We start from the raw sequence: 27489 nt of genomic DNA, 5'->3' as shown, positions 1-27489 counted from the left end.
CCACCTGCAGCAATGGTATCTTCATATTAGCCCCTCTCCACCTTCTTTCTCCTGCTGAATCATTTTCCTCAAAGCCCAAGACCTGTCACTGCTTCTTTCCCCCTGGGAAGAATGCGTGCACTCTGCCTGGTGTCAGACTGAAGCCAGAACAGTGCCACACCCTCACCTTAATTCCTTGCTAGATATTCTCAGATTTATGAGACTTTAGTCAAAGATGAGGGAGGCTGGATGTGGTGGCTCATGCCTGTAATCCCAGCACTTTGGGAAGCCAAGGTGGGAGGATCCTTTGAAGCCAGGAGTTTGAGACAAGCCTGGGCAATAAAGCAAGACCCTATCTCTACCAAAAAAAAAAAAAAAAAAAAATCTAGGAGATGCTCTTTTCCCTGACTGGCCTCAAATTATTAATAGTTCCTTTGAGCAACATTATTTATTGTGAACTTTCAAACCCAAAAAAGTAGAGAGAGTAGAGTAACAAATCTCCATGAGCCCATCACCCAACTTCAGTAATTATCAATTCATGGCCATCTTGTTCACCCCTGCCTGCTTCCCCTCATTCTGCACAGGTTTTTTTTTTTTTTAACTTTTTTTTTTTTTTTTTTGAGATGGAGTGTTGCTCTGTTGCCCAGGCTGGAGTGCAGTGGCACAACTTTGGCTCACTGCAACCTCCGCCTCCCGGGTTCAAGTGATTCTCCTGCTTCAGCCTCCCAAGTAGCTGGAATTAGAGGTGCCCGCCACCACACCTGGCTAATTTTCGTATTTTTGTTAGAGATGGGGTTTCACCATGTTGGCCAGGCTGGTCTCAAACTCCTGACCTCAAGTGATCTGCCCGCATCAGCCTCCCAAAATGCTGGGATTACAGGTGTGAGCCACGGTGCCTCGCCACTGTACAGGTTCTTTATAGAAGTTGGAGAGTGAAGGGTTGAGAAAGCCAAGGGGCAGACGTCTGTCTGGAGGATTTTGTGCCTAACGCCCTCTCTTTGCTCCCAGGCAGCATGAAGTAACAATGAGGCATCCACCTCTTGGTTTTGTGGCCTCTGTGGATGATGTCTCTCTCCTTGAACCAATTCAGAGCTGAAGTAGCGCTGGATCCTGTCTTAGGAGGAGGGGCTGAAGTGGGTTCCTCTGTTGTCAAGCTCTTTGGAGGTGCCTGGCTGCTACTACTGTCCCAGAGAGGTGATGATGAATGATAGGTGTGTCCAGCAGCAGTCTGCCCCACTGAGGCAAGGGCTTCCACTAGGCCCTGACAGAGCCCTTCCAGAAGGCAGAAATCCCCGTACTGGGCAAGATTCAAACTCTGGAGCATGTCTCCTGCTTCCATCTCTTAGGAATGGAGTCCTTCAGGCCTTGAGACCCACGTTTTCCATGATGCTCCATTAAGCAGCAGATAGCACCCCCACCTCCAGGGAAAGTGAGTCCAGAGTCCTTGGTCTAATGCATCTGGGTTGAAATTGATTCCTCTCCCTGTGTTCACCTTTCTACTCTTTTTCCTTTAGCCCAAGGCTATGAAGGCCTCATTTGGTGCTGGGCATGGTCACTCCCAGCATTCCTCACTCTGTTGCTAACAGCAACAGCAATAATAAGGATTACAAGGTACTCCATACCTTACTGTCTGCCAGGCATTACGCTAAGTGCTTTACATATATTAACTCATTTCATCCCCACAATGACCCTATGAAAGCTATACCATCGCAACCCAATTGACAGCTGGTTTGCAAGATTAGGAGGGATGAAGGACCCGGGGGACAATGTGAGGGAAAACTCTAGCCCTGGGGCCCCAGGCTGGATGCTCTTTATGTCTGTGAATCACAGCCTGTCACCTGTCTGGAGTTAGGGACCCCACTTAAAGTGAGATTTTGGCTGGACGTGGTGGATCACACCTGTAATCCCAGCACTTTAGGAGACCAAGGCAGAAGGACTGCTTGAGTTCAGGAGTTCAAAACCAGTGTGGGTAACAGCTAGACTCTATCTCTACAAAAAATTTAAAAATTAGCTTGGTGTGGTGATACGTGCCTATAGTTCCAGCTACTCAGGAGGCTGAGGTGGGAGGATCACTTGAGCACAAGAGTTTGAAGTTACAGTGAGCTATGATGGCACCACTGCACTTCAGCCTGGGCAACACAGGGAGACCCTGTCTCTAAAATACATAAAGATTTTCACACCAACACATCCCTGCCCAGTATGCCAAGATCTGCCACCTGCTATAATAGTACTATAACACTCAATATGTAATTAATGTAGTCTCAGGGATGTTGTGACAATATGATTACAACTATCATGTGTGTGCCCAGCCAGGCTCAATGCCCCAAGGCTGGGTGAGGTGGGGCAGGGGACACAGCCTAAAATGCCAGGCCTCAGGAAGCCACTTGGCTTAGCAGACATTGTTTATTAAAGGAGTTCCCTATGCCAGATTGAAGGCCTAAGATGATTAAGACACTATGAGTGCCTTCAAGTGGTTGGGGACGTTCATGAGGTGTGGTGCAGACAAACAGGCTTTCACATCATTCTTTTATATAATCATACAACAGATATTTGCATCTGCATGTGCAGAGCATTGGGATAGGCCTCAGTGGCACATAATAATACAGCAAAGACCCCACCCGATGGGCCCCCTCCCACCACCCACCAATACAGTAGGGGGTAGTCTAATGGAGTGTTCCTGGAACATGAACGGGGGCAGACATTAGGGGTGGCAAGGGGACAGGTGTTAATCTGATCAGTTATGTACTGTTTATAATAACTAAATCAGGGGAGGAGGAGTAATACTTAGAGCCTATAGAGAGTAAATCTGACAAAATGTTGACGAAAATATGGAGGAAAGGAAACTCTCAATGGTTCTGCAGGGAATCTGAGTCAGTGCTGTGGTCTGACTGTATGTGTCCCCTTTGAATTCATATGTTGAAACCTAACCCCCAAAGTGATAGCATTAAGAGGTGGGCCTTTGGGGCTGGGCATGGTGGCTTGTGATTATAATCCTAGCACTTTGGGAAGCTGGCGGGGGGCAGATCACTTGAAGCCAGGAGTCTGAGATCAGCCTGGCCAACATGGTAAAACCCTGTCTCTACTAAAAATACAAAAATTAGCCAGGTGTGGCGGTGTACATCTGTAATCCCAGCCACTCGGAGGCTGAGGCAGGAGAATCGCTTGAACCCAGGAGGTGGAGATTGCAGTGAGCCGGGATCGCACCACTGCACTCCAGCGTGGGTGACACTGTGAGACTCCATCTCAAAAAAATAATAAAATGAAATAAAGATGTGGGGCCTTTGGGAGGTGGTTAGGTCACGAGAGTGGAGATCATGAATGGGGTTAGCACCTTATAAAAGAGGCGTGAGGAAGTCCTCTGTCACTTCCACCATGTGAGGATGCAGTCAGAAGGCGCTGTATCTCTGAAGCAGAGAGCCCGCCCTGGACACTGGATCTGCTGGCACCTTGATCTTGGACTTCCCAGCCTCTAGAACTGTGAGAAATAATTTTTTGTTGTTTACAAATTACCCAGGCTAAGGTGTTTCATTGTAGCCTGAATGGACCAAGTTGGTGTGACCCTGTTGGAAAACTGGCAGTATCTACCAAAAGCCAAACATACATATAAACTGTGATCCAGCAGTTCCACTCCTGGGTGTGTACACCACACAAACAAGAGCTACGTCCACTGAGACATTGGCAAGAATGTTTCTAACCACCACACTGACTGTAGCCCCAAACTCCAAAACAACCCAAATGTCCATCTACCAACCCAAATGTCCATCCACAGTTGAAGTTGCAGTGAAGTCACAGGGTTGAATACTACTGTACAACAACGAATATGAATGAAAATACTGCTATGTACAGCAATATGGATAAATTTAACAGACATGAGGTCAAGCAAAAGAGGTCAGATTCCTCACCATCAAGAAAGTATTCATTGTATGATTCTGTTCCTACAAAACGTACAGAAATAAGCAAAACTGATCCATGGTGTTAGAAACCAGGAGAACAGTTAACGGGAGGGATACTGCGGAGGGGCATCCTGGAGTGCTGGTCTACCTCCTCATCTGGGTGTTGATTTCATGAGTATTGTCAGTTTGTGTCCAGACTCCCTGTTGGAGATGTGGAAATAAAGACCACCTAAACAAGAGCAGAGAGGCCGTTTAGCCCAAGTCTGCAAAGGAGTCAGCCATGATTGCCTGTATTTGGCAGGGGTCAAAGGCAGGCAGGGACTGGGAAATGTTAATAGTGGAAAAAAAGGGAAGGCTTTGGGTGTACTGTGATTGGAGATTGTTGCATGGGGACAGAGTGGACTAGCCATGGGGACAGAGCGGACTAACTGTGGAGGGTCATCTTTAGCTGGTTGGGGGCGTATATTTGGCTTTCTCTGGTTGGTCTGGAGTTGGAAGAGGGGGTGTGGTGGCTGGGGATTGAGAAGAAGCTGGCAGCCACTAAATTCAGACTGTTCTGGATCCGATTGCTGCTGAGGCTGTGGTTTGGCTTCCTTGGCTTCCCAGGCAGGTTATGGGTTTCTGGTCAGGGTCTATTGTCATATGTGGCCTGGCCATTGTCTGGTTGTATGTTCAGTCTCTTGAAAGGAAGGGTATTGACTCTGAGAGGGGCCGCCATCACTGGAATGGGGGACACATAGCACTTCCTCCAGCTGCCTACACCCCCCTGGGGTCAGTGGTGCCTGCCTGTGAGGGTGAGCCCAATGGCTAGCGAGCGCTGCTCCAAGTCATTGCTTACTACACCCACAAACATTCTTTGTTCTTTAAGGCCTAATTTAAAGCCCATGTCCTACAGGAAACCTTGATTAGACCCCTCTCTTTATTAAGCTTCCTAAATTTCTATGGCTTACTTCAAACCCTGCTTTTGTGTAAATGCTGACCTCCTTGCCTACATTTTAAAAACCTAGAACTGGGCATGATGGCCCCAGCCTGTAATCCCAGTGATTCAGGAGACTGAAGTGGGAGGATTGCTAGAAGCCAGGAGTTTGAGACCAGCCTGGGTAACATAGCTAGACCACATCTCTTAAAATAAAATAATTAATTCAGCCAGGCATGATGATATGTGCCTGTAGTCCCAAATACTTGGAAGGCTGAGGTGTGAGGATCTTTGAGCCCAGGAGGTCGAGGCTACAGTAAGCTATGATCGCACCACTGTACTCCAGCCTGGGTGACAGAGCGAGACCCAGACTCAAAAATAAAAATAAAAACCCTGAATACCTTCCTTCTACTTCTTCAGTGCTGTTTTTATTTTAAAAAAACAAAACCACAACTTTTTGCTGAAGTGTAATGTAAATGCTGTAAAAGGCAGTGACAGACAGAAGGGAGGTGGAGGGGTAGGAAGGGTGGAAGTCGCAGGGCAGGCAAAATGAAGAAGGGAAGCCCTGGGTTCTTGTCCGGCGTCTGCAGCTAGCTCCCACTTTCCTTATCCTCCAGCACCTGTAAACTATGAAGCTGGACCAGTTATGTCAAATCTGTCCTCCCCTAGAGCTCAGTCCCTCTGCCCTTGGGTGTCCCTGGAACAAGGCAGGCTAGGCTGCACCAGCTTCCTCCACCTCTGTCCCTCGTCCTCCATCCCCAGGTGCCATTCCCATACCATCTGAATCACTGATTTCCTCGCAATCAGACGCTATCTTCTAGTTAATCACTTCACTTGTATTTAACATAAGAAAAACCCTTTCATTACCACAAACAGCTGGAAATCGGCCTCTTGCAGGAGGCGTATCCAAAGGAATTGGAGAAGAGAGAAACTGGTACTTGGTGAAATAATTTTTTTTCCTACTTGCTGTCACGATGATGTCCTTAGAATTGTGAGCCCATAGACACTTCTGTACAGTAAATCTGCTATTATTACTTCTAGAACTAGTTATAATGGTCTACAGTGGCCAGATGCCTGCTTGTAATGAGAAGCTACTGCAGTGAAGATCAACAGAATCAGGGGGCTTATCTGTGACCTCTCTGCGTTTTCCCTCCTGCCTTCTCCCTGGGGATGGGTGGGTTTCTACTTAAAGACGAGCTCCCAGCTCTCAGACAGATAATGTGTGAGAGCAAAACAGAAGTCACAGTCCATTGGTACTTAATCTTAAAAGTGACAGCCTAACACTTTTTTTTTTTTTTAAAAGACAAGGGCGTGCTCTATGGCCCAGGTTGGAGTAGAGTGGAGTAGAATGGCTCACTGCAGCCTCAAACTCCTGGGCTCAAGCAATCCTCCTACCTCAGCCTCCTGAGTCGCTGGGACCAGAGGCACACGCTACCATGCCTGGCTAACTTTAATGATGTTTAGTAGAGATGAGGTCTCGCTGTGTTGCCTACGTTAGTCTCAGACTGCTGGGCTCAAGTGATCCTCCTGCCTGGGCCTCCCAAAGTGCTAGGATTACAGGCATGAGCCTCCGCATCCAGCCCCATCACTTCTGTAAATTGCAGTCAAGGGGCAATTTACCCAGAAGTAGGAACCACTGGAAGCACCATTATAGCAGCTGTCTTCTTCAGGAGAATTTGATTCTGTCCTACAAAATGACATATGCATGTGTTTTTTGACCCAGCAATTCCATTTCTAGTAGTCTAAGCCAAAGATAATACTGGCAAAAATAAAGATATATGTACAAGGCTAGTCATTATAGCATACTTTATAAATAGCAAAAGCCTGGAAATAACTCAGGTGTCCATCTACAGGACATTGGCAATAAACCAAGGCACATCTACACTGGAGTGCTACGCAGCTGTGAATAGAAATGAGTATCTCTATACTGCTATGGCATGAACTCCATGATGTTTAGATAAGAGGAAAAAAAAGTGGAAAACTGTATATATAATATAGAATCTTTGGGCTGGGCAGTGGTTCATGCCTGTAATCTCAGCACTTTGGGAGGCCAGGGTGGGCAGATTACAAGGTCAGGAGATTGAGACCATCCTGGCCAACATGGGGAAACCCTGTCTCTACTAAAAATACAAAAAAGTAGCTGGGCATGGTGGTACACACCTGTAGTCCCAGTTACTCGGGAGGCTGGAGCAGGAGAATCGCTTGAAAATCACTTGAACCTGGAAGGTGGAGGTTGCAGTGAGCCGAGATCGTGCCACTACACTCCAGCCTGGGCAACAAAGCAAGACTCTGTCTCAAAAAAAAAAAAAAGAAAGAAAAAAAAAGTGTGTGTGTGTGTATGTATATATAGTCTTTTACTTCAGAACAAATACATCTTTTATTTGAGTTGGTGCTTGGTGTCCTATGTGACTCTATGGGAGAGGATTCTTGGAAGTTTGGGACTGGTTTCCTCTTGACTCCCCAGTGTGGCTTTTCTCTTTGCTGACTTTGCTTTGTATCTTTTTCTTGTAATAAATCTTAGCCAGGAGTACCACTTAAAAGAGTTGAGACTGAAGTCTGTTTTATGGGAGGGTAAACCAAAAACTGGTTTAAAAAATAATTACCTGTAGAAAGGAAGAGGGAGGGTGCAGAGTGGAGGGTTCAAGGATGAAAGCTACACTTCTCTGAACCTAACTTGTTTTGTAGATTTGACATTGGACCATGGTATTTTACCTAATTATATGACAATTAAATAAAATCATTAAAAATTGAATCAAAATGAAAAACAAAATAGGACTCAGCTGTATATTGAGTTGATGGCTGACCTTTATAAAGAGGAATTCTTTCTTTCTTTCTTTTTTTTTTTTTTTTTGAGACGGAGTCTTGCTCTGTCACCCAGGCTGGAGTGCAGTGGCGCGATCTCGGCTCACTGCAAGCTCCATCTCCCAGGTTGAAGCAATTCTTCTGCCTCAGCCTCCTGAGTAGCTGGGATTACAGGCACGTGCCACCACACCCGGCTTTTTTTTTTTTTTTGGTATTTTTAGTAGAGATGGGGTTTCAACATGTTGGCCAGGCTGGTCTCGAACTCCTGACCTCAGGTGATCCGCCCACCTTGGCCTCCCGAAGTGCTGGGATTACAGGTATGAGCCACTATGTCCAGCCTAAGAGGAATTATTTCAAATGACTTTATTATATATATTTTTTCTGACACGGAGTCTTGCTCTGTCGCCCAGGCTGGAGTGCAGTGGTGCGATCGTGGCTCACTGCAACCTCCGCCTTCCTGGTTCAAGTAATTATCCTGCCTCAGCCTCCCGAGTATCTGGGATTACAGGTGCCCACCACCACACCTGACTAATTTTTGTATTTTTAGTAGAGATGGGATTTCCCCATGCTGGCCAAGCTGGTCTCAAACTCCTGACTCCAAGTGATCTGCCCACCTTGGCCTCCCAAAGTGCTGGGATTATAGGTAGGAGCCACTGCGCCTGGCCCAAATGACTTTAAAACACAACAATTTTGTGGCTATTAAGATTAAAAAGTCAAAAAATGGCCGGGCGCGGTGGCTCAAGCCTGTAATCCCAGCACTTTGGGAGGCCGAGATGGGTGGATCACGAGGTCAGGAGATCGAGACCATCCTGCCTAACACGGTGAAACCCCATCTCTACTAAAAATACAAAAACGAGCCGGGCGAGGTGGCGGGCGCCTGTAGTCCCAGCTACTCAGGAGGCTGAGGCAGGAGAATGGCATAAACCCGGGAGGCGGAGCTTGCAGTGAGCTGAGATCTGGCCACTGCACTCCAGTCCGGGCGACAGAGCGAGACTCCGCCTCAAAAAAAAAAAAAAAAGTCAAAAAATAACATCCTGGTGAGGTTGCAGAGAAAATGGAACACTTATACACTGCTGGTGGGAATATAAATTAGTTCAGCCATTGTGGAGAGCAGTGCTGTGATTTCTCAGAGAACTTAAAACAGAATTACAGTTTGACCCAGCAACCTCACTGCTGGGTCTAGACCCAAAGGAATATAAATCATTCTGCCATAAAGATACAGTTCATCACAGCACTATTCACAATAGCAAAGACATGGAATCAACCTAAATGCCCATCAACAGTAGACTGGATAAAGAAAATATGGTACAAATACACCATGGAATACTACACAGCTATAAACAGCAATGAGATCTTGTCCTTTGCAGCAACATGGATGCAGCTGGAGGCCATTATCCTAAGGGAACTAATGCAGGAACCGAAAACCAAATACCAAATGTTCTCACTTATAAGGAGGGCTAAACATTGAGTACACATGGACACAAAGAAAGGAACAACAGACACCAGGGCCTGCTTCAGGGTGGAGAGTGTGAGGAGGGAAGGATTAAAAAATGACCTATCTGGTAATATGCTTAATAGCTGGGTGATCAAATCTGTAAACCAAACCCCCGTGACATGCAATTTATCTGTATAACAAACCTGCACATGTACCCCTGAACCTAAAATAAAAGTTTAAAAAAATAATAAAACACAACAATTCTGGTCTTTTATTCCAGTGCAATATATCCCAAGGATAAAAGGAACTGCAAAGAAAATCTTAAACAGTATTCAGCAATCACATTGTTAGTAATAATATTGATATATTTATCCTGAAACTGTTATCTGTTTATTTAATGATAAAGCAAATAAGTAGTGAATGTTGTCAGAACTTGCATTTTCTTTTATTTTTTTTGAGATAGGGTCTCACTCTGTCGCCCAGGCTGGAGTGCAGTGGCTTGAACACAGCTCACTGCAATCTCTACCTCCTGGGATCAGGTGATCCTCCTGACTCTCAGCCCTGCCAAGTAGCTGGCTGGCGACTACAGGCCCACACCATCATGCCTGGCTAATTTTTCTGTTTGTTTGTTTTTGAGACGGAGTTTCGCTCTTGTTGCCTAGGCTGGAGTGCAGTGGCGCAATCTCAGCTCACCACAACCTCCGCCTGCCCGGTTCAAGCAATGCTCCCGACTCAGCCTCCCAAGTAGTTGGGATTACAGGTTCACGCCACCACGCCTGGTTAATTTTTGTATTTTTTAGTAGAGACGGGGTTTCACCATGTTGGTCAGGCTGGTCTCCAACTCCTGACCTCGTGATTCGCCCGCCTTGGCCTCCCAAAGTGCTGAAATTACAGGCATGAGCTACCATGCCCGGCTTTTTTTTTTTTCTTTTCTGAGACTGAGTCTTGCTCTGTCGCCCAGGCTGGAGTGCAGTGGTGTGATCTCGGCTCACTGCAAGCTCTGCCTCCTGGGTTCATGCCATTCTCCTGCCTCAGCCTCCCAAGTAGCTGGGACTACAGGCACCCGCCACCACACTCGGCTAATTTTTTGTATTTTTAGTAGAGACAGGGTTTCACTGTGTTAGCCAGGATGGTCTCAATGTCCCGACCTTGTGATCCGCCTGTCTCGGCCTCCCAAAGTGTTGGGATTGCAGGCATGATTTTTGTATTTTTTGTAGAGACATGGTTTCACCATGTTGCCCAGGCTGGTCTTGAACTCCTGACTGTTTAAAAAAAAACAGGCCAGGCGCGGTGGCTCAAGCCTGTAATCCCAGCACTTTGGGAGGCCGAGACGGGCGGATCACGAGGTCAGGAGATCGAGACTATCCTGGCTAACACGGTGAAACCCTGTCTCTACTAAAAAAATACAAAAAACTAGCTGGGCGTGGTGGCGGGTGTCTGTAGTCCCAGCTACTCGGGAGGCTGAGGCAGGAGAATGGCGAGAACCCGGGAGGCGGAGTGTGCCATGAGCCAAGATTGAGCCATTGTACTCCAGCCTGGGCTACAGAGCTAGGCTCCGCCTCAAAAACAAAAAAAAAGCCAGTGGTATATGCTTGTTGTCCTAGCTACTTGGGAGGCTCAGGCGAGAGGATCAGTAGCTCAGAAGGAACTCCAGAACTGAGTTCTGAACAAGTGAAGCTTGAGATGCAGTGACACGATCATGGCTCACTGCACCCTCCACCTTGACCTCCTGGGCTCAACTGATCCTCCTACCTTAGCCTTCCAGGTAGCTGAGACTAGAGGAGCGTACCACCATGCCTGGCTAATTTTTTGTACTTTTTGTAGAGATAGGGTTTTGCCATGTTGAACCTGGGAGGCAGAAGTTGCAGTGAGCCGAGATCGCACCACTGCATTCCAGCCTGGTGACAGAGCAAGACTCCATCTCAAAAAGAAAAAAAAAAAAAAAGAAAAAAGAAAGGGAGAGCTGGGTGTGGTGGCTCATGCCTGTAATCCCAGCACTTTGTGAGGCCAAGACAGATGAATCACAAGGTCAAGAGATCGAGACCATCCTGGCCAACATGGTGAAATCCCTTCTCTACTACAAATAAAAAAATTAGCTGGGCTTGGTGGAGCATGCCTGTAATCCCAGCTACTCGGGAGGTTGAGGCAGGAGAATCGCTTGAACCTGGGAGGCAGAGGTTGCAGTGAGCTGAGATTGCACCACTTCAAAAAAAAGAAAGACCTTGACTCCAGTGGACTGAAACTCATCAAATAGGTTTTAAAAATCCATGAGTTGGCTGGGCGTGGTGGCTCACGCCCATAATCCGTGCTTTGGGAGGCCGAGGTGGGCAGATCACGAGGTCAGTAGTTCGAGACCAGCCTGGGCAAAAAAGTGAAACCCCCGTCTCTACTAAAAAAAAAAAATACAGGCCAGGTGCCATGGCTCACGCCTGTAATCTCAGCACTTCAGGAGGCTGAGGCGGGTGGATCACGAGGTCAGGAGATTGAGACCGTCCTGGCTAACACGTCTGAAACCCCGTCTCTACTAAAAAAAAAAAAATACAAAAAATTAGCCAGGTGTGGTGGTGGGTGCCTGTAGTCCCAGGTACTCGGGAGGCTGAGGCAGGAGAATGGTGTGAACCTGGGAGGCGGAGCTTGCAGTGAGCCGAGATTACGTCACCACACTCTAGTGTGGGTAACAGAGACTCCGTCTCAAAAAAAACAACAAAAATTAGCTGGATGTGGTGGCATGCGCCCGTAGTCCCAGCTCCTTAGGAGGCCGAGGAAGGAGAATCGCTTGAACCCGAGAGGCGGAGGTTGCAGCAAGCCAAGATCCGCCAATGCACACCAGCCCCTGCGACAGTGAGACTCGTCTCAAAAAAAAAAAAAAAAAAAGCCGGGCATGGTGGTGCATGCCTGTAATCCCAGCACTTTGGGAGGCCAAGGCAGGCAGACTATATGAGCTCAGGTGTTCAAGACCACCCTGGGCAACATGATGAAACCTCCCCTCTACTAAAACAGAAAAAATTAGCTGGGCGTGGTGGCGCACGCCTGTAGTCCCAGTTACTCAGGAGGCTGAGGCAGGAAAATCGCTTGAACCCAGAAGGTAGAGGTTGCAGTGAGCCGAGATTGCACCCCTGCACTCCAGCCTGGGCGACAGAGCAAGACCCTGTCTCAAAAAAAAAAAAAAAAAAAAAATCCATGAGTTCATGGTAATACTAAACAGAAACAGAATTCGTTGCTGACCTCTAGAGGATGCCCCAGGAAACCAACTCATTCTGAAAACTAGTCAGTAAAGGGAAAGAATCGATCCTGCCTTTTCTATTTGAGTAGTTCCAGCTCCTCTGGAGGCTGAGGTTGAGGTACTTCAGGACAACAAAGAGTTGATGAGGGAAGATTCTTTATAGAAATATTCCAGTTAGGCCAGGTGCGGTGACTCACGCCTATAATCTCAGCACTTTTGGAGGCCCAGGCAGGCGGATCACTTGAGGTCAGGAGTTACAGACTAGACTGGCCAACATGTCGAAACCCCGTCTCCACTAAAAATAAAGAAAAGTAGCCGGGTGTCGTGGTGCACAGCCGCAATCCCAGCTACTGGGAGGGTGGGGCAGGAGAATTGCTTGAACCCAGGAGGTGGAAGTTGCGGTGAGCCGAGGTCCTGTCACTGCACTCCAGCCTGGGCAACAAGAGCAAAACTCCACCTCAAAAAAAAAATTCCAGTTAACCAAGCATAGAGGAAACTACCTGATAAGAAAATTACATTAGGGGCTTTATCCCCTAATGTAAGTAGTTAATGTTATGAATTTCTCTTCTCTTGATGAGATGAATAAAAAGTAAATAGCCAGACACAGTGACTCACACCTGCAATGTTTTCACTTATAAGTGGGAGCCACTTTGGGAGGCCAAGGTGGGAGGATCGCTTGAGACCAGGAGTTTATGAGATCAGCCTGGGCAACATAGTGAGACACCTGTCTCTTAAAAAAAAAAAAAAATTAGTCGGGTGTGGTGGTGCACACCTGTACCCTGTACCCCCAAGTACTTGGGAGGCTGAAATGGGAGAATCGCTTGAGCCCAGGGGTTTGAGGCTGCAGTAAGCTGTGACTGTGCCATTGTGCTCTTGCTTCAGTGACAGGGTGAGACCCCATCTCAAAAACAAAACAAAAATAGAAAAATAATGTTTAAAAAGGTAAATAGCATATGTGAAGAATTCTTTTAAAGAAATCAAACCTGGGCCAGGCACAGTGGCTCACGCCTGTAATCCCAGCACTTTGGGAGGCTGAGGCAGGCAGATCACCTGAGGTTGGGCGTTCGAGATCAGCCTGACCAACATGGAGAAACCCCATCTCTAATAAAAATACAAAATTAGTCGGGTGTGGTAGTGCAAGCCTGTAATCCCAGCTACTCAGGAGGCTGAGGCAGGAGAATCGCTTGAACCTGGGAGGCAGAAGCTGCGGTGAGCCGAGATTGCACCATTGTACTTCAGCCTGGGACACAAGAGTGAAACTCCACCTAAAAAAAAAAAAAAAAGGCAAAGCAATCAAATATAATGTTAATATATGATTGCATTTGGAAACTAAATTGATTTTTTTTTTTTTTTTTTTTTTTTTTTTTTTTTTTTTTTGAGGCGGAGTCTCGCTCTGTCTCCCGGACTGGAGTGCAGTGGCCGGATCTCAGCTCACTGCAAGCTCCGCCTCCCGGGTTTACGCCATTCTCCTGCCTCAGCCTCCCGAGTAGCTGGGACTACAGGCGCCCGCCACCTCGCCCAGCTAGTTTTTGTATTTTTAGTAGAGACGGGGTTTCACCGTGTTAGCCAGGATGGTCTCGATCTCCTGACCTCGTGATCCGCCCGTCTCGGCCTCCCAAAGTGCTGGGATTACAGGCTTGAGCCACCGCGCCCGGCCACTAAATTGATTTTCTAAAAAATTTACTTAACAGACTGGGTCTTGCTATGTTGCCTAGGCTGGACTCAAACCCCTTATCTCAATCAATCCTCTAGCCTCAGCCTCCACTACAGGCTTTAAATTAGCTCTGAGTCCTTACGGTAGGAAAGCTGTATCTCAGGGTATGGGATCATGGAGAGGCCAGAATTAGGTGGCTTTAAAAATGTAGGCTTGGTCTCCATCATGATTATTTAATTAAGACTCTTGGTTCCGGCTGGGCATGGTGGCTCACGCCAGTAATCCCAGCACTTTGGGAGGCCGAGGTGGGCGGATCACAAGGTCAGGAGATCGAGACTACCCTGGCTAACATGGTGAAACTCTGTCTCTACTAAAAAAAAAAAAAAAAAAATTAGCCAGGTACGGTGGCGGGCACCTATAGTCCAGCTACTTGGGAGGCAGAGGCAGGAGAATGGCATGAACCCAGGAGACGGAGCTTGCAGTGAGCCGAGATTGTGCCACTGCACTCTAGCCTGGGTGAAAGAGCGAGACTCAATCTCAAAAAAAAAAACAAAAAAAAACCCTCGTTTCCAAGTAACAGAAGACAATGTAAGCTAGATTAAAATATGGGGTGGGAAACTTAAACTTATTTTAATGTTGCAGGGGGAAACATATGGAACCCAGACAGGAAAGTATTCAGCCTAGGAAAGGATAGAAACAGGCAGGACTGGGAGAGCTAGCAAAGCGCTTTTTCTCTTCTGTTCATCTGTTCACTCTTGGATCTCTGTGCAAACCAACTTTTTTTTTTTTTTGAGCCACCACACGTGGCTAATTTTTGTATTTTTAGTAGACATGGGGTTTTGCCATGTTGGCCAGGCCGGTTTCGAACTCCTGACCTCAGGTGATCCGTCTGCCTCGGCTTCCCAAAGCGCTGGGATTACAGGCGTGAGCCACCAAGCCTGGCCACAAACCAACTTTTCCTGCTTCTTTGCCCCCATGAGGAATGTGGCATCACACTTTGAGAAGTGAGTCTCTATTCCAAGGTGGTGGCCTAGTCTATGATCTATAGGAGGAATAGTTGTACGTTGGGTAGAGGTCAAATATGTCCACTACACAAACATAGTTTTTTTTTGTTTGTTTTTTGAGACAGAGTCTCGCTCTATCGCCCAGGCTGGAGTGCAGTGGCGTGATCTTCGCTCACTGCAACCTCTGCCTCCCGGGTTCAAGCAATTCTCTACCTCAGCCTCCCGAGTAGCTGGGATTATACACGCCTGCCACCACGCCCAGCTAATTTTTTTGTATTTTTAGTAGAGACAGGGTTTCACCAAGTTGGCTAGGCTGGTCTTGAACTCCTGATCTTGTGATCCACCTGTCTCGCGGCCTTCCAACGTGCTGGGATTACAGGTGTGAGCCACCACACTTGGCCTTTTTTTTTTTTTTTTTTTGAAGATGGAGTTTTGCTCTTTCACCCAGGCTGGAGTGCAGTGGCATGATCTCAGCTCAATGCAATCTCTGTCTAAGATGCAGGTATTTTAAGGGATCCTAAACTTGGTACTGTCAGTATAATCATTCCTCAGCACATGGTGTGTGTGCACATATGCACTCACACTCCGAAAGGCACTGGGGGACGTAAAGACACAAAGTCTTTTTTTTTTTTTTTTGAGATGGAGTCTCACTCTGTCGCCTGGGCTGGAGTGCAGTGGCTGGATCTCAGCTCACTGCAAGCTCCGCCTCCCGGGTTTACGCCATCCTCCTGCCTCAGCCTCCCGAGTAGCTGGGACTACAGGCGCCTGCCACCTCGCCCGGCTAGTTTTTTGTATTTTTTAGTAGAGACGGGGTTTCACTGTGTTAGCCAGGATGGTCTCGATCTCCTGACCTTGTGATCCGCCTGTCTCGGCCTCCCAAAGTGCTGGGATTACAGGCTTGAGCCACCGCGCACGGCTTTTTTTTTTGTTTTGAGACAGAGTCTCGCTCTGTCGCCCAGGCTGGAGTGCAGTGGCCAGATCTCAGCTCACTGCAAGCTCCGCCTCCTGGGTTTACGCCATTCTCCTGCCTCAGCCTCCCGAGTAGCTGGGACTACAGGCGCCCGCCACCTCGCTCGGCTAGTTTTTTGTATTTTTTTTAGTAGAGACAGGGTTTCACCATGTTAGCCAGGATGGTCTCGATCTCCTGACCTCGTGATCTGCCCGCCTCGGCCTCCCAAAGTGCTGGGATTACAGGCTTGAGCCACCGCGCCCGGCTGACACAAAGTCTTAATCTGATAGCTCTCATATCTAGTTGGTATTATACAATGTGTACACCAAGAATCTTAAGACCAGGAAGTATGAGATAAATGTCATTGAGAGTGACATAAGGCTGGGCAAGGTGGCTCACACCATAATCCCAGCACTTTAGGAGGCTGATGGGGGCAGATCACTTGAGTTCAGGAGTTTCAGACCACCTTGGGCAATGTTGTAAAACCCTGCCTCTTCAAAAAATACAAAATTAGCCAGGTATAGTGGTATAGACCTGTACTCCCAGCTACTCGAGTGGCTGAGGTAGGAGGACTACTTGAGCCGGGGAGGTGGAGGTTGCAGTGAGCCATGATTGCATCACTGCACTCTAGCTTGGGTAACTGAGCCAGACCCTATCTCAAAAAACAAAACAAAACAAAACAAAACAAAACAAAAAACCATAAAAGGTCAGGTTTGGCTGGGTGCAGAGGCTCACACCTGTAATCCCAACACTGTGGGAGGCTGAGGCGGGTGGATCACCTGAGTTAGGAGTTGAAGACCAGACTGGTGAAACCCTGTTTCTACTAAAAAATACAAAAATTAGCTGGGTGTGGTGGCAAGCACCTGTAGTCCCTGCTACTCGGGAGGCCGAGGAAGGAGAATCACTTGAACCCAGGAGATGGAGGTTGCAGTGAGCTGAGATCGCACCACTGCACTCCAGCCTGGGTGATGGAGAGAGACTCTGTCTCAAAAAAACAAAAAAGATCAGGCTTACATTGAACTTTGGTAATCAATGAAGACTTTAAGGAGGAGGTATCATTTGGGCCATGCCATAGAAGTTGGATTGGATTTTGATAAGCAGAAATGTGGCAGGAAGGAATTTTATGTAGAGATGTAGAGATGCACTTTGGGAGGCTGAGGCAGGCAGATCACCTGAGGTCGGGAGTTCGAGACCAGCCTGACCAACATGGAGAAACCCCGTCTCTACTAAAAATACAAAAATTAGCTGGGTGTGGTGGTGCATGCCTGTAATCTCAGCTACTTGGGAGGCTAAGGCAGGAGAATTGCTTGAACCTGGGAGGCAGAGGTTGTGGTGAGCTGAGATTGTGCCATTGCACTCCAGCCTGGGCAACAAGAGCAAAATTCTGGATTAAAAAAAAAAAAAAAAAAGAGTAGAGATGAAGGATGAGCCAAAACTGCATAAGAATAAGGCTTATCTAAAGAATTGTGAGATTTGTTTTTTTAGAACAGTTATGCAAGCAAAATAATGAGAAAAAGTGGGAAGATACCAAACGGTGGAGCTCCTTGGATGTCAAGTTGTTTGAACTTCATTCTGTAGGCAAAGAAGCCACCAAAACCTTTTCAACATAGGCGAGATTATAAACAGAAGAATACTTTAATAAGATTACCCTGGGAGCTGTGGGCCTGGAGAGTAGGGACTAGAGGCAGAACATTTAGGAGGCCATTAAAATAAATTACTAATTAGAGCTTTCTGTTTGTGATAGCCACTAGACACTTGTGGCTATTTATTGACTACTTGAAATGTGACTAGTGCCACATGTAGAAATGATAATATTTTGGATATATCGGGTTAAATAAAATATAATATTAAAATTGTTTCTTTTTTACTTTTTAAAATGTGGCTGCTGGAAAATTTTAAGTTACACATGTGGTTTGCATTATGTTTCTCTTGAACAGTGCTGGATTCAAGGAAAGGGGCAAATAAGGGGGAAGAATCAAGTTACTCAGCAATAGAAATGGCAGTACCGTTAGGAGAATTAAGGAAAGTGGGGAAGTAGAACTGTTTAAGAGAAATGAAGACCCTTGTTTTTGGGAGAGAGATGCTTTTACAAATAGGTTTGTTTGGGAGTGAAAATAATACTAGCCATCAAGCTTTCAAAGTAGAAAGAGCAGGGCACGGTGGCTCAAGCCTGTAATCCCAGCACTTTGGGAGGCCGAGACGGGTGGATCACGAGGTCAGAAGATCGAGACCATCCTGGCTAACACGGTGAAACCCTGTCTCTACTAAAAATACAAAAACAATTAACTGGGCGAGGTGGCGGCGCCTGTAGTCCCAGCTACTTGGGAGGCTGAGGCAGGAGAATGGCGTGAACCTGGGAGGTGGAGAATGCAGTGAGCTGAGATCCGGCCACTGCACTCCAGCCTGGGCGACAGAGCAAGACTCCGTCTCAAAAAAAAAAAAAAAAAAAAAAGTAGAAAGAACCAGATCTTCATTGCCTTCAATATAACAGAGTTGCAAATAATTTCTGCTGAGATGAATTTCTATGTTCTGAGGAATAAGCCACTCTGTGAAAAAAGTGTTCCATGGTCAACTACATTTAGAAGATGGCTACATACCCAGGCTCCCCTTGGAGATTCATTGTGCCCATTAGTATATTAAAAGCTTTAAGTAGCACTTAACTTTACCTGTATTTCTCAAATGTATTTGCTTTTCTGAGTAACAACTATTAAAGCACTAGACTTGAGTCAGATGTGCTGACTTATGCCTATAGTCTCGGCTACTCGGGAGACTGAAGCCATGAGTTCGCTTGAGCACAGGAGTTGGAGGCTGCCAGCAGCTACGATCATGCCACTGCACTCCAGCCTGGGTGAGAGTGAGATCCTTTTCTTTTTTTTTAAGACAGGGTCTTGCTCTCTGTCCTAGGCTGGAGTGCAGTGGTGCCATCTTGGTTCACTGCAACCTCCTACTCCCTGGTTCAGGCGATCCTCCCACCTCAGCCTTCTGAGTAGCTGGGACCACAGGCATGTGCCATCACGCCTAATTTTTGTATTTTTGTAGAGATGGGGCTTTGCCACGATGCCCAGGCTGTTCTCTAACTCCTGAACTCATGTGATCCGCCTGCCTTGGCCTCCCAAAGTGCTGGGATTACAAGCAAGGGCCATCATGCCTGGTCCCAAGATCATGTCTCTTAAAAAGAAAAAAATAGGCTGGGTACAGTGGCTCATCCCTGTAATCCCAGCACTTTGGGAGGCCAAGGTGAGTGGATCACCTGAGTTGGAGTTCGAGACCACCCTGACCAAAATAGCAAAACCCCACCTCTACTAAAAGTGCAAAATTTAGCCAGGCATGGTGGTGAGCGCCTGTAATCCCAGCTACTCGGGAGGCTCAGTCAGAAGAATCGCTTGAACCCAGGAGGCGGAGGTTGCAGTGAGCCAAGATCATGCCATTGCACTCCAGCCTGGGCAACAGAGACTCCATCTCAAAAATAAATAAATAAATACATAAATAAAAGTACTAGACTATTAGTAGTTACCAGCAAGTTAACAGTCCAAATCAGGGCTATTTAGTCAAAGATAAGATAGACCTTGAGCTTGAAAACTAAGGGAAAATTTTCATCTTTTTCAATACTTGGGAAGGGACAGGATCTTCCATATTTAGGAAACTGAGTTGTCCTAAACTCATTGTATTTCATCTTGAATTTTCTCTATTTTCTGAGACAAGTGGAGACTTTGTGAAAGCAGTCAACGCTTTCATATTGCCTGTGAGCTCCATCGAGGCCACCAGAATGCCATATGCTAGCTATACTATGCGTATGTATGTGTGCATATAACACACATCTCTGCCCCTTTTCAGCAGTGGACTCTGGGATACAGGCCAGACCTTGGAAGAGTGTCTAGGGGCTTAAGAACTTCATGTTCTTTATAGTTTTGTCCTTTTTTTTTTTTTTTTTTTACCCCCTCATACCTTTGTCCTTTGAGAGAGACAGTTAAGTAGGTAAGGTCTTCCAAGTCCTCATACATTACACTCTGGACAAAAGGCCTTGTGTTTGAAAGAGGCCTGATCTACACCCCTCATGTCCTCGGCACCAATGAAGCACAGTGACAGGAGAAAAAAGTTGGTCTTTCAGCCTCTGTGCCTGACAATCTTGTGATATCTTTTTTTTTTTTTTTTTTTTTTGAGACGGGGTCTTGCTCTGTCACTCAGGCTGAAGTTCAGTGGTGCCGTCTTGGCTCACTGCATCCTCTGCCTCCGGTTTCAAGTGATTCTCCTGCCTCAGCCTCCTGAGTAGCTGGGATTACAGGTGTCCGCCAACACACCTGGCTAATTTTTGTATTTTTAGTGGAGATGGGGTTTCACCATGTTGTCCAGGCATGTCTCGAACTCCTGACCTCAGGTGATCTGCCCACCTTGGCCTCCCAAAGTGTTGGGATTACAGGCGTTAGCCACCATGCCTGGCCTTTGTGATGGTATCTTCATTTTTACTCCTAATGATGCTCTATTTTAGCTGCAAGAAAGCTCAGTAGAAGTCGGTCACCTGGCTCCTAGAGAGTAGGAAGAGATGAAGATGTGAATCATTAGGGGGCAGAGGGCGGACTATGGGCTCCAAGATGGCCTCCAGAGGTTATCTTCCTCCTGATATTCATATCCTTGTGTAGTACCAACCCACACTGAATAGGGCTGACCTATGTGATAACAGGATATTGCATAGATGATGGAGCATAACTTCCCAGCCTAGGCCATAAAAGACATTGCGATTTCTGTCTTGTTTTCTCATCCGTCACTAGCTCTAGGGAAAGCCTGCTGCCATGTTGAAAGGATACTAACATAGTCCTATGAAGGCCTGCATTGTGAGCTGAGGCCTCCTGCCCACAGCCAGCACCAACTTTCCAGCCATATGAGCAAGCCACCTTGGAACTGGATAACCCAGCCCACTACACTTTCAGAGGACTGTAACCTCTTGAAAGATTCTGAGCCAGAACCACCCAGCTAATCAATCCTGAATTCCTGACTCACAGAAACTGGGATAATACCTACATACTTATTACTGTTTAAGCTGAAGTACCTAGCAATAGGCCTCTAATGTGGTAGATGAGTATTTTGTATGATGTTTTGTCATTGAAATGGCTCTTGATTTTCAAGTAATTCCTTTAGAATCTGGCTAGTTTCTCTGAAGCTCTATGCTTACCATATCTCTTGTACTTATTCTGGCATACACAACCAGAAAGTTGGCTTCGCTCTAGGGGTAAACAACCAGAGAGTGATAAAAAACTTAGTAAGTTCTCACTATAATAACCACAGAGGGCCGGGCGCGGTGGCTCAAGCCTGTAATCCCAGCACTTTGGGAGGCCGAGATGGGCGAATCACGAGGTCAGGAGATCGAGACCATCCTGGCTAACACGGTGAAACCCCATCTCTACTAAAAATACAGAAACTAGCCGGGCGAGGTGGCGGGCGCCTGTAGTCCCAGCTACTCGGGAGGCTGAGGCAGGAGGATGCCGTAAACCCGGGAGGCGGAGCTCGCAGTGAGCTGGGATCCGGCCACTGCACTCCAGCCCAGGCGACAGAGCGAGACTCCATCTCAAAAAAAAAAAAAAACAAATAACCACAGAGAAAGGATGCCTCTTGTTATGTTCATTTCACCTTTTTTTTTTTTTGAGACGGAGTCTTGCTCTGTTGCCCAGGGTGGAGTGCAGTGGCGCAATCTCGGCTTACTGCAAGCTCCACCTCCGGGTTCACGCCATTCTCCTGCCTCAGCCTCCCAAGTACCTGGGACTAGAGGCGCCCACCACCACCACGCACAGCTAATTTTTTGTATTTGTAGTAGAGATGGGGTTTCACCGTGTTAGCCAGGATGGTCTCGATCTGCTGACCTCGTGATCTGCCTGCCTCGGCCTCCCAAAGTGCTGGGATTACAGGAGTGAGCCACTGCGCTCAGCCTCATTTTACTTTTTGGTGGGGAGGGGAAATCTAAGCTTAACCACAGGTTTACCTTACTCTGCTCCAAGGCAATTTTTCAATTTTTTAAAAAATAAATGTTTTCTTTAAGTATAATACCCAGAAAAGTACACAAAATGTCTTGATAGCATATTACAAAGTGAACACACCCATGTAATCCCTACCCAGATCAAAGAAACAGAATATCATTAGCCTTCTAGAAGCCTATCTGGTCATCTTCATTTTCTTTTCCTTTTTTTTTTTTTTTTGAGGCAGAGTCTCACTCTGTTGCCCAGGCTGGAGTGCAGTAGTACAGTCTTGGCTCACTGCAACCTCTGCCTCCCAGGTTCAAGCACTTCTCCTGCCTCAGCCTCTGGAGTAAGTGGGATTACAGGTATGCACCACCAGGCCCAGCTAAGTTTTGTATTTTTAGTAGAGATAGGGTTTCACCATGTTGGGCCAGGCTTGTCTCAAACTCCTGACCTCCAGTGATCCACCCGCCTCAGCCTCCCAAAGTGCTTGGATTATAGGCGTAAGTCACTGCACCTGGCCTAATTTTTAAATTTTTTTGTAGAAGTGGTCTCAGACTCATGATGTGCCTTATTTATTTTAGAGACGGAGTCCCACTCTGTCTCCCAGGATGGAGTACAGTGGCACAATCTTGGCTCACTGCAACCTCCACCTCCCAGATTCAAGTGATTCTCCTGCCTCAGCCTCCTAAGTAGCTGGGATTACAGGCGCCTGCTACCACGCCCAACCAATTTTTGTGCATTTTTTTTTTTTTTTTTTGGTAGAGACGGGGGTTTCACTGTGTTGGCCAGGCTGGTCTCGAACTCCTGACCTTGTGATCCACACGCCTCGGCCTTCCAAAGTGCTGGGATTACAGGCATGAGCCACCCCACACCTGGCCGCCTTCTTTTAGTTATCATAAGGCAGGCAGTAGCTGAATTTCTCAGGAATCCAGGCTCTGTCATTCTTTAGGCTTTGTGTTTCTGGATAAGTTGCCTCATCATCCAAATGTTACTGCAAGGACTAAGTGAGATGCAGAGGCAGTGGGTAAATTGTGTAAAAATACTACTGTTTCAAGTGTTTTGATGTTGGAGTTCATCTTGCCAGCCAAGGGATGATGATACTTTGATTCTTCAGGATGATCAGAGCTCACAGACTTGGATGGAAGCTCCCTCAGGTCAAGGAGGACCACATTTTCTGAGGGGTGTGGAGAGGAGGCAGAAAGAGAGGCAATGTCAGGCACTGAGATTTAGAAGAGTAGCTACAGCTGTTTTTGGTTCTTGTAGATCTACCTGTGTTGGCTTCCTGCAGGAGCTAAAATTTCCAGAGCTAGTCCTACAGCGAGGGGAGCTAACGTGGAGTGGGCATGAGAATTCTATACAACAAGCACAAGTGAAGCTCAACCTTTTTGTTCATCCTGCTACAACCAATCATTATGGGAGAGGGGAATAAGGATCACTGCCCAAGGGACATTATAGTCTCCCCAGGGACGCACTTTTTTTTTTTTTTTTGAGACGGAGTTTCGTTCTTGCTGCGAAATCTCAGGTCACTCAAACCTCCGTCTCCCGAGTTCAAGCGATTTTCCTGCCTCAGCTTCCCAAGTAGCTGGGATTATAGGCATGGGCCACCACGCCCCGCTAATAGGGAGGCACTTTTCATTAGCCCACAGTCCAGTTAAACTCGACGGAGCGAGGAAGTGACCTGGGAGTACAGAACAGGATGGGATCCTTCCGGACTTGGGCAGCCTTTGGTAAGTGGGCATGCTTGGAAGGGTCAGGGTCTCAGGCCTGGAAGTGACCAATTTTTCTCTCCGAAAAAGAAAGGAAGATGATTAAAAAAAAAAAAAAATCCATGCTCCAAAGCAGCAGCCAAATCCTTCTATGTCCCCCAGTGCATCACCCAGAAAGGGGCTCCAGATTCTCCTGCAAAAGGCCAACTCTGCTTCCCGGCTCCCACTTCCCCTCCTTCCCCACAGGAGGGTGGCGAAGGATTTATAACCCACCTCTTTCTTTCAGTTGCCATGGAGACAAGCCCCAGTCCTTTCATTCCTTCTGGTACCTCTCTCTCCAACGCAGCCGGAAAGGAGGCGGCTTAGCCCAAACATGCTGGGGGAGGGGCTGCGACCTCGACGGCAGCTGCGGAACCAGGCCGAGGGACAAAGGCTAAGGTCAGCCGCGTCAAGGCCTTTCATCTGCCGACGACCAGCGGCCAGACGCTGCGGGAGCATTGCTGGGCTGGAGGAGGGCTCGAGGTACTAGGACGGCACGGAGCAGCGGGGTGGGACTTGGGGTCGTCTCAGGAGAGTTCCGCGGCCCGGGACGGGCAGAGGCATGCACGGGGGTGGGGGGGCAGATGGCTGGGGTGGATGAGGAGGCACGGGCCCTTCCACCCACGCGTCCATTGGGCGGCGCCGCCATCACTCTCTTCTGGACTACATCGCCTTCTCCTCCTCCGCGGAACCAGGATCCCCCTCCTCCACCAGCCTCTCCCCGCCGCTGTCACCGGAGCCTCTCATTGGACGGGGGCATGGTCAATCCTCCTCGAGTTAGGGAGTCGATTGGACGCGAGGCCTTTGGGCCGCCCCCAGCCTCGTCGGATTGGCTTCCTGCGCGTTGGCGCAACGGAAGAGGCGGCCGGCCGAGGGCGCGCCTCTGCCCCGGCTAGACTGCCGCGGAGGAGGGGAGGAGTTCGACGCTGGGGGCTTGCTCGGGCGGCAGCGGTGGCTGCTGCGTATGGGAGCGGGCCGGTTCGGCGCGCCCATGGAGCGCCACGGCAGGGCCTCCGCCACCTCCGTCTCGTCGGGTGGGGAGCAGGCGGCCGGAGGCCCCGAAGGGCGGCGGCAGGAGCCACTGCGGCGCCGGGCGAGCAGCGCGTCGGTACCCGCTGTCGGGGCCTCAGCAGAGGGCGCGAGGAGGGACCGACTGGGCTCCTACAGCGGCCCCACCTCGGTCTCCCGCCAGCGCGTCGAAAGCCTGAGGAAAAAGCGGCCGCGTAAGTGTCCCGTGGGGCGCCCTCCTGGCCCGCCCTGCCCCCCTTCCGGCCCACCCTGTCCCCTTCCGGCCCCGCCGCTGTTTTTCCCGCGCGCGAACACTGTTCTCGCACGGTGGTCGCTCGTTAGTGCGTGGCCTGACATCCGGCTGGAGGCCTCGTGTGCTCCGAAAGCGATACCTGCGGGGGCCCCCCCGCACCCATTGGTATGCACTTCCCGCTTGTTGAAGTGGAGAGCTCTTCCCCGGGACCCGTCTTCCCTTTTCTTAGCTCCTTGGGCATTCTTTTCCGGAGGGTCACATGATTTTATCCTCGAGAAGGCTTCTTTTGACTCATTTCCACCTCCTCTCCCCCCACATCCTTTGAATCCTCAATGCTTGTTTTCCGTGGGCTTCCAAAGAGCTGCTGTCTAATATTTTAAGTCCCTTTTATTCCACAATTTCGGGCTTACTGGAAAATGGGTCGCTGCCTCTTGAGTTGCACCAGGCCTAAAACTGTATTCCGTGCCCCTCTAAGGTGGCTGCCCTTCTTCCCATGAGAATCCAGGTCATCTCTCACCCACATATCCCCTCCGTTTTCCTTCCGTTTGTTTGCATGTACTCACGATTCAGAACTATGGCATTCTGGGCAGTAAGGTTCTTTGTTTTGAGGGAAAACTACATCTTTCTGAATTTTGCCTTGGGAGTTGCATACGCTCTTCCCAAGGAATCGGTTTCCCCATTTTATTATCAGGTTTCTTTTTTTGTGTTGTGTATTTTCTCCCCTTTACAAGTCTTCAATTCAGGACCGCTGCCTGGCAGCCATTGCTGCTGTTGAAAGTATCAATTGTCCTGATACTGTAATATGAGCTTTACAGTATGATGCCGTTTTACATATGGTTGGACTTTTTGGTGGGTGTTGCCAGATTCCTATTTCAGGAAATTGACTTGTTTAAATGCAGATTGTGAGAGGGAGGGAAAATGGCAAGATGTGTGTGAGATCTTTATTGGATAGTCTTGTACCTTAGCCCAGTCACCCAGCTGCTTTTTTGAATCTTCTCTGATATGGATGATTAAATGTAGTTCTGTGATGCTGTGAAAACTTTGGGAGTTTTCAGTTCTTTTGTCTTTTTCCATCTTCTTGCAACAGATTTGGAAAACAGATTCTTAACCTGTGCCATTTTCAGAGTCAGTCACCTAGTTTTATTTGAAAAGCACCTGAGTTTGAAGCAATGCAAAATATGAGATCCTTCGTGGTTTTGCATTACATTGTTGGAAATAGAGGTAAATTCCAAATATTCAGCAAATAAGAATACAGCCATTAGCCACAAGGGTTTTTTTGGTTTGTTTTTGGTTTTTAGTTTGAGACAGCGTCTTGTTCTGTTGCCCAGGCTGGAGTGCGGTGACATGATCATGGCTCATTGTGGCCTTAACTTCCTGGGCTGAAGCCATCCTCCTGCTTCAGCCTCCTGCATTGCTGTGACTAAAGGCACATGCCACTATGCCAGGCTAATTTTTAAATTTTTATTTTTTTAAAATAGAGATGGGATCTCGTATGTTGCCCAGGCTGGTCTTGAATTCCTCCTGGTCCCAAGCGACTTTCCCACTTCGGCCTCCCAAAGTGCTAGGATTACAGACGGGAGCCGTTGGGCCCGGCCTGGCAGTCTTCTAAGAGCTCTGGTAACTCATTAGCCTCGTGGCTCTGAGGTAGGTGGTAGTATTCCATTTTACAGATGAGAAAACTGGGGCACGATTGCCCAGTGTCAAATGGCTAGTGCATTGTGAAATAGAAGTGTAAACTCAGAATTGCTGGCTTCATAGCTTTTGCTGTGGACCACTGTGTTTTTCGGAATTATTTACGTTCTATTAGTTGTTTCTTCATTGCTCTAAGACCAAGCATAAGTTTGATCTTTTCTGTTCAAGACTGACTGACTTGAGGTGAAAAGTTTTAGCTACTGTGGAAGTACTTCCAAATATTGAGCATGAGAATGACCTGGTAAAAGTGCAGATTCAGTGGGCCCGGTTAAGCTCCTCATATTCAGATACAGGTGACTTAAAGACCACACTCAGAAAAACTGGTTTACACTGAGTGGGGAGAATTAAGGTAGTTTTGAAACTTCTTTTAGGGAACTAAGTAGACGCATATTCGTGCTATAGGATTTCTATTTTGTTCTGGTGTTTGATGTTTGTCATGATTCCCTTCATTGCCTTCTCTGACTACTAAATCATGAAAACCCATCTTTCTGGTATGAGACCTGCTAAAGGAATAAACAGGATACTGATTGTTCTTCCTTCCATTTGTTTCTTCTGTACGATAATCTAGGGGTGCCCCTGTTAGATGGAGAAGCAGGCTGGGCGCAGTGGCTTACGCCTGTAATCCCAGCACTTTGGGAGGCCAAGGCGGGTGGATCACCTGAGGTCAGGAGTTTGAGACCAGAGACCAGTCTGGCCAGCATGGTGAAACCCCATCTCTACTAAAAATACAAAAATTAGCTGGGTGTGGTGGTGCATGCCTATAATCCCAGCTACTCAGGAGGCTGAGGCAGGAGAATTATTTGAACCTGGGAGGTGGAGGCTGCAGTGAGCCGAAATTGTGCCAGTGCACTCCAGCCTGGATGATACAGTGAGACTCCTCAAAAAAAAAAAAAAAAAAAAAAAAGTAGCAGTTTGTTGACTGCTGAACCCTCCAAGAATATACTTCAGTCTTATCTCTGAGAGAATTCAACTAAGACTGAATCTTTTC

At 47.6% G+C, this 27489-nt stretch overlaps 2 protein-coding genes and 1 long non-coding RNA gene across 12 annotated transcripts in view; 2 read left to right on the top strand and 1 right to left on the bottom strand.

The window, feature by feature from the left end:
- LOC117068513 lies at nucleotides 1-27489 on the bottom strand. Its single transcript, XR_004431157.1, has 4 exons — nucleotides 27479-27489; nucleotides 22128-22136; nucleotides 7446-7451; nucleotides 1-137 (listed from the first exon to the last, which is right to left on the bottom strand). It is a non-coding gene; the product is annotated as an uncharacterized LOC117068513 (long non-coding RNA).
- The window catches only part of PANK2 (pantothenate kinase 2), a 37231-nt gene continuing 33010 nt past the window's right edge, over nucleotides 23269-27489 (top strand). For 4 of the 10 annotated variants that reach the window (XM_033185741.1, XM_033185743.1, XM_033185742.1 and 1 more), the window contains exon 1: nucleotides 24185-24771. In XM_033185741.1, coding sequence (XP_033041632.1) covers nucleotides 24513-24771 — 259 coding nt within the window. In that variant the 5' untranslated portion in view covers nucleotides 24185-24512. Of the gene's footprint in view, nucleotides 24058-24176; nucleotides 24772-24841; nucleotides 24975-27489 lie in introns of those variants that run through there. The other 6 variants (XM_033185749.1, XM_033185746.1, XM_033185748.1 and 3 more) reach the window with 4 other exon arrangements.
- On the top strand, nucleotides 24097-24475 carry LOC117068512 (pantothenate kinase 2, mitochondrial-like). Its single transcript, XM_033185758.1, has one exon. The coding sequence runs from the start codon at nucleotides 24133-24135 to the stop codon at nucleotides 24442-24444; it is 312 nt and encodes a 103-aa protein (XP_033041649.1). The 5' UTR covers nucleotides 24097-24132; the 3' UTR covers nucleotides 24445-24475.

Source organism: Trachypithecus francoisi, unplaced genomic scaffold (assembly GCF_009764315.1).
Source record: "Trachypithecus francoisi isolate TF-2019V2 unplaced genomic scaffold, Tfra_2.0 Lachesis_group21, whole genome shotgun sequence".
Taxonomy (NCBI): domain Eukaryota; kingdom Metazoa; phylum Chordata; class Mammalia; order Primates; family Cercopithecidae; genus Trachypithecus; species Trachypithecus francoisi.
The sequence above is the reverse complement of the archived record's forward strand: the minus strand, read 5'-3'. Positions and strand labels throughout refer to the sequence as shown.

Coding starts and splice junctions, on each gene's coding strand:
- LOC117068512 (XM_033185758.1), top strand. CDS start 24,133: ATGGCTGGGGTGGATGAGGAGGCACGGGCCCTTCCACCCACGCGTCCA.